At 43.1% G+C, this 13,422-nt stretch overlaps 2 protein-coding genes across 2 annotated transcripts in view; both read left to right on the top strand.

Moving 5' to 3' along the window:
* The first annotated feature begins 2,033 nt into the window (after window positions 1-2,033).
* Window positions 2,034-5,649, top strand: LOC138981784 (uncharacterized). The gene is made up of 5 exons (XM_070354859.1): window positions 2,034-2,648; window positions 4,115-4,284; window positions 4,813-4,868; window positions 5,030-5,273; window positions 5,404-5,649. The coding sequence occupies exons 1-5, from the start codon at window positions 2,210-2,212 to the stop codon at window positions 5,647-5,649; spliced, it is 1,155 nt and encodes a 384-aa protein (XP_070210960.1). The 5' UTR covers window positions 2,034-2,209.
* A 42-nt stretch (window positions 5,650-5,691) lies between these two features.
* The window catches only part of LOC138981801 (uncharacterized), a 28,486-nt gene continuing 20,755 nt past the window's right edge, over window positions 5,692-13,422 (top strand). Inside the window, exons 1-3 of the mRNA XM_070354880.1 lie at window positions 5,692-5,936; window positions 6,135-6,396; window positions 9,186-9,349. Of these exons, the coding sequence (XP_070210981.1) occupies window positions 5,692-5,936; window positions 6,135-6,396; window positions 9,186-9,349 (671 nt within the window). The remainder of the gene's footprint in view (window positions 5,937-6,134; window positions 6,397-9,185; window positions 9,350-13,422) is intronic.

A 13,422-nucleotide genomic window follows, 5' to 3' on the forward strand; every position in this document is an offset into this window, starting at 1 on the left:
TGGCATTCTTTCAGATAATGATATAGACGAGGTGGCTGTTTGTTATGAAGTTTCAACAAGCCAACATTCAAATGATTTTACTTCATCTACAGATTTGTTAAATTCAGGACTTTATAACTGTCATTATGAACTTGGAATCATAGAGAGACCGTCTTTCCATTGTCATTCATGCCATAGATTTTTGTTTCAGAATCAATGTTTCACATGGCGTTCACAAGAGAGCATGCAAAGTTTCCGACAGTCTTTAGGATTTGTAAAAAAGGCCGTGTTTTGCTGTACATGCAAAAACTACCTGTCAAAAGGGAAAGTGCCTAACAGATTGCAACAACATTCCTATTTTAAGCTCAGCCACACGCCGACATGGAAGTTCAATGGTACTTTCAAACTTTTTCTTCTCTTCGTCGTATTTGATTTCTTTCTATTTCATAAGTCGAGTGCATATGATTTCGGCTCGTGTTCATCGTGAGATGGACTTAGTTTCTTGTATTCTGTGGGTTCGACAGATTAACTAAATGTTGTAATTTCGCCTTACGCGACTTGTTCTCTCTCTGTTGGCAGCGTGTAATGCAGCTGGTTAGAAATTAGAGTATTATTTTGCAAAGTGTGTACCAAAAGTTTGTCATGAGCTGCTTTAGGTTTGGGGTGTGGGTTGGTTTGATATTTCCTCCTTGCAGATCAAATCTGTATTCATTTTTGATGTTGTGTCTTATTTTGTGAAAGGAAACATGCAGACTGACTGAACGCATATATATATATAATCATGTAACTCATAAACACATGGGTGTAGTTATGTTCAAGAACACACACACACACACACACACACACACACACACACACACACACACATACACACACACACACACACACACACACACACAAATGTGTAGATGTATCGTACACCTGATATATTAAATTGAAGTTCACGAAGAAATCGTTTTATTTCTGTGTCATTCAACATCTATCAGACAAATTGAAACTGGTACAAATATTCAATAATGTTGCGATGTGGAAATGGACATGATATCGCAAAAGATAGACAACGGCAAGATCATTCAAGTATGTACATGCTTGTTGATGTCTACTTAGGCGATGCTCAGAACACTAGTTAGATCTTCCGAGATTAAAAAAATGACGATGATCTGTAAACAAACCAGGACAAGGAAAGAAAGACAAAACGTATTTGAAAACAAATCATACTATACAGATTGACAAACTGAAACTTCGAACTCTGTTGATATTTCACGGGAGATGAGGTATGGTGCAAACGTATATAATTATACTGACTACATTTTGTAACGTACTCATCAACAACAACAGAAACCGATATAACCAAAGGCACACACACACACACACACACACACACACACACACACACTTTGCTGGTTTGCTGATCAATGTCACAGGAAACGAATGAACAACAGAAAGCGTGATGAATTCCTGGCCAGAAATCAGTCACAAAGACCTGAAAGTCTGCTGAATGGAACTGGTAAATGTACATATTTGAACTGCTGTCAAAATTACTATGTAATACGATATTCGGGTTTTAAAATTGGTAGCAAATTACAACCAATAATGATGTTTTTTGCTTCGGCATTGAAGCAATGTTCACTATTTACTAACAAAATAATGACGAAATAAACACAAAACCAAATCAGTGAGGCAGAGGGGACAAAAAGCCGAGCGGGTGTGTGTGTGTGTGCGTGTGTGTGTGTGTGTGTGCTAGTGTGTGCCTGTGTGTGTGTGAGTGTGTGTGTGTGCCAGTGTGTGTATGTGTATGTGTGTGTGTGTGTGTGTGTGTGTGCGCGTGTGTGTAGAGCGATTGAGACCAAACTACTGGACCGATCTGTCGAACCCACAGAATAAAACTGCACGCACTGCAGTGTTTTCAGTCACGAGAATAAAACAGCTTCGTCAATCCACGCGGCAAGGAAGTCGCGCAATTTTTGCGTGCAACACGAAGTAAACAGACATGCAAGAAGAGCGACGGGTATAGTATAGTCGACAGGCAGTAGTGCGCAGCACATGCTCAGTCGTCACATTTTCTGTCATCAGCACTACGTATACAGAGTCTCAGTCTGACAGCAAGTGTGTCAGTAGGGAAGTTCAATAAAAGTGCTGGGAAGTTTAGTACAGTGGACGGACAGTACACAGTCATCAAAACATATAAGTCACAGGACTATATCTCCGGGAACGTGGATCGTGACTCAACATGGGGGCCAAACAGTCAACCTTCGAGGTTGCCCCCCAGCATTTTCACGCGCCCAAAAAGAACAAAACATTTTTGTCCCTCGAAAAATCCCGAGCGAGCTACCTGTCGGAACACCTGACAGCCTGCAGTGAGACGAACCTCGACACAATCGGCACAGACGCCACAACGAAAGGACAGGTTCTGAGGCACAAATTACGCTTGGGTATCACGAAACCACCACCCGGTGCTATCACCAAGCAGCCACCCGTAACTGTCACCAAATCCAAAGCTGTGCCGAACGATGCTCAGCATGAGGTGATGTTGGCGGAGGAAGAAGATTCGAATTTAGAGGACTCCGTTGAGCCAGAGATGGTGGTTGTCATGCGAAATCCCCAACAGAACTCACAGAAGCCTCCTGTTGTGCTCACTGATGTCATCAAAAACGATGGGGTCAAGAAAGGTATGTATTGGTTTATGTGTGTTTTTTCTTGACAAGAAAGTTTGCGCTTCTTTCAGTTCTAGCTTCAATGTCGAAAAAGAAAAGAGAAGTATGTTTGGTGAAGTGTTAAAAACCATGGGGTCAAGCAAGGTATTCTTGGGTTTTTGAGTCACTTGAGAAAAAGTGACTCTATGTAATCGGTCAGTGTTAGTCTGTCCGGCCGGCCGGCCGTCCGGCCGGCCGTCCGTAGACACCACCTTAACGTTGGACTTTTCTCGGAAACTATCAAAGCGATCGGGCTCATATTTTGTTTAGTCGTGACCTCCAATGACCTCTACACTTTAACGATGGTTTCGTTGACCTTTGACCTTTTTCAAGGTCACAGGTCAGCGTCAAAGGAAAAATTAGACATTTTATATCTTTGACAAACTTTTCTCGGAAACTATCAAAGCGATCGGGCTCATATTTTGTTTAGTCGTGACCTCCAATGACCTCTACACTTTAACGATGGTTTCGTTGACCTTTGACCTTTTTCAAGGTCACAGGTCAGCGTCAAAGGAAAAATTAGACATTTTATATCTTTGACAAAGTTCATCGGATGTGATTGAAACTTTGTAGGATTATTCTTTACATCAAAGTATTTACATCTGTAGCCTTTTACGAACGTTATCAGAAAAACAAGGGAGATAACTAGCCTTTTCTGTTCGGCAACACACAACTTAACGTTGGGCTTTTCTCGGAAACTATAAAAGTGACCGGGCTCAAATTTTATGTGAACGTGACTCATTGTGTTGTGAATAGCAATTTCTTCCTGTCCATCTGATGCCTCATATAATATTCAGAACTGCGAAAGTGACTCGATCGAGCGTTTGCTCTTCTTGTTTGTGTGGTTTTTCTTGTGGGAACGTGGAAGAATCATAAAATGGGAATTTGTTCCACGACGTGATCAGTACGCTCTGTAGTTTGGAAAATGAATTGTTGTAGTTGATATTCTGGTTGACGCTCTTCTTTAAGACATGTTCGCGCCATATTAATAATGCTGCAGCTCGGTTGGTAACGTTTCAATTTCAATTGATGTAGTATCCCATTACTGGACATTTTGAGTCGCTTCCTCCCAATGGAAAGCTAGCAGAAAGAAGAGTCGCACTACCCAGGTGTTTGCCACTTTAGGTGTAATCAGCCAACTGCACCTGTGGCAGAATATCAAAGGTCTTTTACGTGCCGCTGTGGATGGATACCGGCTCTGAGTCTGCACATAAGAGTAAGATTAGAACACATGACCCAAAGATCACATGTCCAATGCTCTACCAACTGAGCTACCCTGACCCCAACATCCATATCCTGTGATATCTAGTGATCTTTACGTGGAAGAAAGAAAGCCACGTTTACCATGCGACTGAATGAAGGTTAGTCAAGTCAAGCCAAGTCAAGGTTAGCCAAGTCAAGTCAAGCCAAGTGAATGAAGGTTAGCGTTGTGTGACCTGCAGGGAGAAGGACGTTCAAGCCGCTGGGCCGTTACGACCGTTCCTCGTCCTTCCACGACGCTGTGGACCACCAGGCTTCCAAGGTCCGCCCAGAGGACTTCCACTTCGCCTTCCACAACCTCGTGTTTGAGGGGGGCGGCAACAAGGGACTGGCGTACTGCGGCGCTGTTCGGGTTTGTCATTTTTGTTAAAGCATTTAAAGATTTAAAGAACAATCTTTGAAAACTAGTAGGGGGTCCCCCAGAATTGTTTCAAAATCTAGTTTAAAATCGGTACAGTCTGACGCATTCTGGGAGTATGTTACTAGTGCAGCAGCGTAGCAAAATAATTGTGCATTTTGTTATACAAGCACCAAATTTGGCACACATGTACATTGATATGTTGCCAATATTTTCAGATATTGGGCCACTTGAAATTATCTCTGTATGTCCGCCATATTGGATTTCAAAATGGCCGCCACTTGAAATCTACGTTTGCTATTATCTCTGGACATAATGCAGCTATTGACTTGATTCTGGTATCCAAATGTATGTTTTTTGGGGCAAGGAATCCAATGGTACCAATTGCCACTTGGTATTGTCAAGTATTTGCCGCCATATTGGATTTCAAAATGGCTGCTTTACTTTACATGGCTGCTTTATGATCTACATTTGACATTGACTGCAGCAGCACTGTACATCCTGCAACACTGTGCCTACAAGCACTACTGTCTGGGAGAAACCAGGGATGCAGAGGACCTTCCCGAGTTTGAAGACTGGTGTTGCCAGAGAGGAGAAGACATCCCCTAGTTTCACTACTGGGCAACCGTGCTGGAACTAGAACTGTTGGTTCAAGTGTATGTGCGTTCTCTCAGGCAGGGATCGTTAATTATGTACCTCGATGCTCTGACAGAGCACTGGATCACACCCACTATGCTAGGTGGATACCAGTGCACCTGAAGGACATGGCCGAACTCACCACCAAACACCCAGATGTATCCAGGAAATGCAGGGAAAGCCACTTCACCGTTCAGAAAACACAGAGAGTGTTCTCTTCAATCCCGATTGACCAGGCACATGAGCAGAATAATGGCTGCATCAAAGGAGACGGTGGAGCAGTTGGGCTCACTGACAACCCTAGTGCCCTACGTCGCTGGATAGTTGCGGGACCAGAAGTTGCCAGGGTGATCGAAGAATTCCAGGATGGGAACCAACACTGGAGACGGCAAACAGCAGACACACGTCATCATGATCAGACGCCAAGCGTACAGGCCTCATTTGTGAAAGATGTTTGCTCTCTCGTTAGTGTCATAGAGGAGATGGATACCCGAATTCGAGGAGGAGTGTCAGGATGTAGTCAAACTGGACACAAAGGAGATAGCAGGTCCTGCTGTCGTGGAGACCGTGATGGATGCCAAGAGGATTGGCCAAGAGCAGTTCGAGGCTTTCACCAGAGAGTGTCTGTTGGACAGAACAAAGGCAGTGGACGACCCCATTCCTCGTAACAAGCTGAAGGTGTTCAGCATTTCCACTCCAAGAAGCCAGAGCAAAGGTCAGTAACAGCTCGCCTCCGTCAGGAATGACCGTGAACTCTTCGCACACATGTTCATTGACTGCCAGACGAGGGATGGCAACATTGAGGAGTTCTTTCGTCACGAGAATCAGGCATGTCCTCCTGCATTGTCTGATGGTGGAAGCCTCTGCACTGGTACCAAGAGTGATCTCCTCACATGCTTGGAAGAAGTCTCCGACGCAAAGACAGAGACTCCTGTCAAAACCTGTTTTGTGCTTGATGGAGCAGCCATCGTCCAGATGCTGAAGCCGGCTGCATCAAAGACCTCTGAAGAGTATGCACAACAGATCGTCATCCCATATATGTCCACGAAGCCGAAAACAGTGTCACGCCTGGCTCTGGTCTGGAATACTTATCTTGCTGATTCACTGAAAGGTAGTACACGTGCAAAGCGGGGACAAGGCGTGCGGACACGTGTGGTGGCTGCCGCAGCCATACCAGGAAACTGGTAGAACTTCCTACGAGTGGACAGCAACAAGACCGAGCTGTTCAGGTTCCTCTCAGCAGCTCTCATTGAATGGTTCGACCAGGAGGACAAGCAACTCATCATTACTGATGGAGAGGCAGTGCTCAGCAAGCCACTACTGCCAGATCTGACCTCACTCGCCCCATGTAACCATGAAGAAGCTGACAGTCTGATGTTGCTGCATGCATCTCACGCAGCCCAGCATGGACACCATGCAATACTCATCCGGACTATAGACACCGATGATGTGGTGCTGGCAGTGTCCCTGGTACAGGAGTTGCAACCAGAAGACAAACTGTGGCTGGCATTCGGAACAGGCCAGCGTTTCCGATACCTAGCAGCACACTAAATAGCAGCTGGACTGGGACGAGAGAAGGCTCGTGCACTGCCAATGTTCCACGCTCTAACTGGATGCGACACTGTGTCTAGTTTTGCTAGACGTGGTAAGAAGACTGCGTGTGCAGTCTGGACGTTACTGCCAGAACTCACTGAGGCGCTGCTGCTGCTGTCCTCTGCACCGTGTGACATACCAGACGATGCAATGCGCATGATCGAGAAGTTCGTGATCCTGTTGTATGATCGAACCAGCAAATGCACAGACATTGACAAGGCCAGGAGGAAAATCTTCGCAAGATAGAGTATCAAGGTGGACATGTGTGGGGTCAGATACTGCTGCCAGCACCAGAGCTCCCTCCACCAACCAACTGGGGTTGGTCAAGGACTGGAGAAGGACAGTACACACCTTACTGGACCAGGCTACCTGAAGCAGCTCACAGCTGCATTTGGCTGGTTTCTTGCAAGTGCAAGAAAGGGTGCGTGAGGCGCTGCAAGTGCAAAAAGGCTGCCCTTCAGTGCACAGCCCTCTGTGTGTGTGAAGGGGACTGCACATGACGATGAGTCAACAACATACATGTACTTGTGGCAATGCTGAACTTGTTAACATCACACTGTTTATGTACACGTATCTTCAGTACCGGTACATACCTAGCCTCAAATACCAGACCATTGTAGAATGTCAGTATACACCTAGCCTCAGATACTAGACCATGTAGCATGTCAGTATAACCTAAGACATTTACAGAACTAAGACATTCTTTTCAAAGTATTGTGTTGAATCCAATATTTGCCTAGCTAATTTCCAAATACAATTATATAACAGACTGTGATAGATAATATTAAGTTGAAATTGGTACCATTGGATTCCTTGCCCCCCAAAACATACATTTAGACACCAGAATCAAGTCATTAGCTCCATTATGTCCAGAGATAATAGCAAATGTAGATTTCAAGTGGCGGCCATTTTGAAATCCAATATGGCGGACATATAGAGAGAATTTCAAGTGGCCCAATATCTGAAAATGTTCGCAACATATTAATGTACATCTGTGCCAAATTTGGTGCTTGTATAACAAAATGCATAATTCTTTTGAACATGTGGGCTAAGCCGCCCCACTATACATGATTTTACACTGCAACAAAACTGACCAAATTTAGTACATGGTTTGTATTGCCAGTAACCAACGATCATTTTAATCCTTTAACCGAATTAATATTATTTTCATTTCATTTTCATTTTCATTTTCATTACTTTATTGTCCCATTGCTGGGAAATTCGGGTCGCTTCCTCCCAGTGGAAAGCTAGCAGCAACGGAGTCGCGCTACCCAGGTGTCTTTGTGTTTAGGTGTATTCAGCCACCTGCACTTATGGCAGAATGACCAAGGTCTTTTACGTGCCATTGTGATGACACGGGGGTGGGACATGGCTTCCGTCTCTGGGTCTGCACATAAAGTTGACCCGTGTCCGTCCCGGCCCGAATTCGAACCTACGACCTTTCGATCACACTTACTCTTTCACACACGTTAAACAGCAACATCTGTTCTTATAAATCGATTACAATTGTCACCTTGATTTCCAGAAATGGTGTGTGTGAGTGTGTGTGTGTGTGTGTGTGTGTGTGTGTGTGTGTGTGTGTGTGTGTGTGTGTGTGTGTGTGTGCGTGCATGCGTGCGTGCGTGCGTGCGTACGTGCGTGCGTCCGTGTGTGCGTGTGTGTGTGCGAGAGTGTGTGTGTGTGTGTATGTATTTGTGTGTGTGTGTGTGTGTGTGTGTGTGTGTGTGTGTGTGTGGGTGAAACTTTACATACAGATTCTTCCAGATGATGCCCTCAAATGTATTTTTTCTCACTTGTTAGATACATTTCCTTGATTACGTCATATCCGGCTTTTAGTAAAAGTTGAGGCGGCACTGTCACGAACTCATTTTTCATTCAAATTGATTGAAAGTTCGGTCAAGCAATCTTCCACAAAGCCTGGACTGTGGGATTGCATTTCAGCTTGGAAGCTTTAAAACTAGTTACTGACTTTGTCGTCCACAATATCAAAATTCTTTTTAAAATTAAAATTGTAATAATCGATATAAAACTTGAGATGAGATGGAGATTCTAGATATGATGGCGGTATTGACAATGATGACCCTGCCGGCTGCTGCTGCTGCTTTCAGAATCACGACGATTACTATGACAATAACTATATACAGTTAAAAATTCATCTCTTCAGTCTTCACTGCAGCGAGGAAAACAATTCTTCCCCCTTACATTGTGTAGCATTGTAAATAACCTGGCATATTTAAAGAGGTTTCATTTTGGTATTTTGCTCTAATGAGCGTTTGTATGTTCTCGCACGTGCCTGTGTGTGTGTGTGTGTGTGTGTGTGTGTGTGTGTGTGTGTGTGTGTGTGTGTGTGTGTGTGTGTGTGTGTGTGTGTGTGTGTGCGAGCGAAAGTGTCCCATCATTATGTGTAACGATCGATTTATTTGAAATATGTATTGTGTACGTGATTGTGTTTCCATTTATTTAAAGTTTGTATTTTGGGTTTTTTAAATGTGTATTGTTGCTGTTATTAAGATGATTATATTTAAGATTGATTGCAAGGCGCTTATGTGTACAGTTGCTGTTATTGAGATTATTATGTCTAAGATTGATTGTAAGGCGCTTAGAACTATTTTAGGATTTGCGCCCTATAAATACCCTTATTATTATTATTATTATTTTGTGTGCAGTACCTGGAAGAGATAGGAGTGATGGACAAGGTCAACAGTATTGCGGGGGCCAGTGCAGGCGGCATGTTTGCAGGACTGGTGGCTGTGGGTTACAACTCCTATGAAATTGAAGACTTCCTCTCCGAAAGGATCGACAAGATCTTCCTTGGTAAGGCCATGCACCGGTAAAGAGAGTTAATTAACAAATATGAATGGATGAATAAATTATGTAAATTGTATGTACAAGTAAATTGAAATAAAACATTGTTTAAACCACACCAATAATATAAGATGTTTGATGGGTTGTTGACAGACCAGCTTTTTTGTCGGTCCGAGGGGGAGCATATCGTCTTTTGTTTCATATTTATTGACCAAGGCCGAAGGCCGCGGTCAATAAATATGAAACAAAAGTCGATATGCCCCCCGAGGACCGACAAAAAAGCTGGTCTGGCAACAAACCATCAAACATCGTTTTTGTCATCATTTTGGTGGTTCAACATTAAGTGAAAAATCAACACAGGGAGCCATGGTTTGAAACGCGAGTTCTGTTATTATAATGCATGTTCGGGGCCCCAGCACGTTGTTCAAAGCTGGCGTGCGAAAGCAACTTACTGTGTGTGATTTGAGTTTATAATGTTGAGACAAGTATGTCAGGTTTGAGGATGCGAAGTTCTGTAGGTTCCGACTACAGAGTGGTGTGTGAAACCAACAGTAAGCGCCTTTGAGACGATAGTGCCCATATGTTGCATTCGAGCGATGGGATTGTCGTATTTCAAACGAGGTGATTTGCTTGCACAGTCAGCGTTGACCATCTCACAACAGATCTGTTATGTGGATTATCGTGCGACGTTCGAGTCGGGGGCAAGGAATCGCAGGAAGCAAAGATGAGTCTTTTTCCATTGTCACCTTTCTTTCCGGTTGTTGGTGCATATAATATTGTGCGGACAAAATGGGGTCATGCCAATACGTCCCAGTACCATTGTGTCCCAGTACCATTGCGTCCCAAAAAAATGCCGTCTCATTGCGTCCCATTAAGCAATCCCATTGGGTCCCAATACCATTGGGTCCCAGTGCCATTGCGTCCCGTACCATTGCGTCCCAACAAAATTGCGTGTCGATAGGTCCCAAGAAAATTGCATCTCGATACGTCCCATAAAGGAATCCCATTACGTCCCCGTACCATTACGTCCCAACACAATTGGGCAGTGTGTGTGTGTGTGTGTGTGTGTGTGTGTGTGTGTGTGTGCGTGCGTGCGTGCGTGTGTGTGTGTGTGGCATGGATATTGTACGACAGAGTAGGTCAGCGAAAGGATGAAAATGAACAGTGGATTTTATAAGTACGGAGTATCTTACCTTATATTATCCGAGTAATTTCAAGCTTCAAGATTGCATAAATTTACGTAGCAATAATGTTGAAGCCTGTATATGCACTTACTTGACACATTTTTTTTCTCTTTTCTATTGTGTTTTGTAACACAAAAAAAAGTTGTTGTTGTTGTTGGTTGTTGTTATTGATGATGATGATGATGATGATGACGACGACGAGATGATGATAATGATGATGATTGTGGAGATGATGATAATGATGATGAAGGCCTTTATAATGTTCCTTTTTTTTTAGGCGTGTGTTACTTACAGTACCTGTTTATGTAAAGTAACATAACAGTTTCTCGCCCAATAATATTTAATTCAAGTGTCTTCGATTTATGAATCCAAAAGGAATTTTGATCGCAGGAGGGTTGCAGAGTAATATGTTAAATGTTAAATATGTACATACGAACCAGGATTTAACCAGAATATGCTGTTGTTGATTTTTAAAGATACGGTTGTGTTTGTTCAGTCATAAAACAGGAAGAAAAAATGAAATGATTTGTTATTGAAACATCGTGACATGTAGAACTAGTCTATGTCACTGATTGTGCATGTATGTATATTCTTGCGCGCGCGCGCGTGTTTGTGTGTGTGTGTGTGTGTGTGTGTGTGTGTGTGTGTGTGTGTGTGTGTGTGTGTGTGTGTGTGTGTTATGTACGTATGTATGTAGGTGTCTGTGTCTACATTTGTGCGTGTATGGGTTTCGCTATCTGTGTGTCTCGGTGTCTATGTGCTGAAGGTTCGATGACTGGACAGTCAGTCTAGCTTTTCTCAGAAACGGGTTTAAACATCGTCTATAAGCCTACAGTCATGTCATGCTCGGTTACATACAGTGGAATACAAAGCGGTGTACTGTACTGTTTCGGTATTTTTCTTTGTGTCGAGCACCGCTAAAGCATATATTAATTTTACACTTCGGTTTAGGTTAGCGTGCTTCAGTTCATTTTAAAAGAAAGAACATGGTTACCTCAGAAAACCTCAAAACAAACAAACTGACATGCAATATCCTTTGCAGTTTCTGATTATATCGTGAAGGATTTTTTTTTCTCCCATGAACAAACATTTATTTATTTATATATTTATTGTTATTTTTTTCCACTTCACCTCATCTCGACAAACAGGTACACATCTTTTTATTTTATTTTTATTTGTGAAATACTGCTATGTACCGACACAATTTTTATTACAAATCGTGTTGAACGCGTTTTGTAATAAAAATTGTGTAATCCGAACACGATTTGTAATAAATTTATTACAAAACGCACTTTTATTACAAAACGTGTCGCTACACTGCTACAGTAACATCTCAGAAATTAAATTCACTAGTATTGGGACCTAATGGTACGGGGACGCAATGGCACGTAATTGTATTGGGACGTAATGGTACTGGGACGCAATGGTACTGGGACCCAATGGTATTGGGACGCAATGGTACTGGGACGCAATGGTACTGGGACGTAATGGTATTGGGACGTAATGGTACTGGGACGTAATGGTACTGGGACGTAATGGTATGTTCCCGACAAAATGATGCGACGGCGAGTGTTTTTTGCCTCCAAGATTTTGTGGTGTGGGTATTGTTTTGCTCGTTTCATACCCACACCAAAACCTGAAACACACCCCACCCCACCCTCCCCCTCCCTCACAATCAGTCCATGAACACAAACACTGACACACACAAATTAATGATCAAGTTACCCCCCCCCCCCCCCAACCCTTCACTTGCACACCTGCAACGCAGACGATCATATTATTGATTAAATATTCATATAGGTCAGTGTTGTTTTTTTTGTTCTTGTTTGTGTTAGGCCTATTGCAGAATCGGTTTTCTCTTATTGCTACACGTGTCTCTTTATTACATTTCACCATCGCCCTACCACCCTGCCCCTCTCGGTATTCCACCCCTCGGTTTTCAGTGGTAAATATTAGTAATCGAATATTGAAGCTACGTTGAGTCAAAGGTCACAGAAGATTTGCATCGTGCAGCACTGCACGAATTGGGTCAAAGGACACAAACGATTTGCGTCGTGCCGCGAAGGAAAGATAATCGCGATCTTGTTTCTCATTGCCTCTCTGTTTTTCATTAGACTTGTCATTCTGCTTGCTCGGCTTTGTCAGATGTCTTCATTTCTTGTTGCTATGTTCTTTGCTTTTTTATTATTATTTTTTTATTTGCGCTTAGTTTATCGATACAACGTCTTGTGCACGGGTCAAAATGTGTGTGTCAGGGGTCAATTGGTTTGACTTAAACTTGACGTTCGTGTTTCAAGTCTCCAAACAGAGATACACGCACTCCATGACTTTGTGAGAAGATAAAACATATCGATAGGTTTCATTTGTTTGCGATAAAGCATAAATGTATGACCTTTGATGAGGTAGTTTTGTTTTTTGTTTACATTTGCCAGTTTGCCAGTTCGTATTTGGAACTTGGCGAAGCAGTGTCGTCTGTTTAGGTCTGGGGAAACGCCAATGAAAAGAGCCGAAGAATCCTCGAGCGTTTCTATTGGGTTTGCTTTTGATTATCCATGTAATAGGGCTTCCTGCAACTATGGTAACCGGGGATTTATTCCCCGGGGAACATGAGATTTATTTCCCAGGTGCTTGTGAATGAAAACTCGTGAAAATGATGACAATGCATAATAACCCTGCGTTTATCGTAGCCAGAACTGACTTTTGCCTATCTCAATGTATTTGGTCATTCCTGGGTGAACATTCAAGAAATCCACCCTCTCTCCTTCTGTCTGTCTGTCTGTCTCTCTCTCGCTGTCTCTCTGTCTCTTTCTCTGTCTGTCTTTCTCTGTCTGTCTGTCTGTCTGTCTCTCTCTCTCTTTCTGTGTTTGTCTGTCTGTCTGTCTGTCTCACCCCCTTTCTCTCTGTCTTTCTCAAA

This window comes from Littorina saxatilis, linkage group LG12, assembly GCF_037325665.1.
Source record: "Littorina saxatilis isolate snail1 linkage group LG12, US_GU_Lsax_2.0, whole genome shotgun sequence".
Taxonomy (NCBI): Eukaryota; Metazoa; Mollusca; class Gastropoda; order Littorinimorpha; family Littorinidae; genus Littorina; species Littorina saxatilis.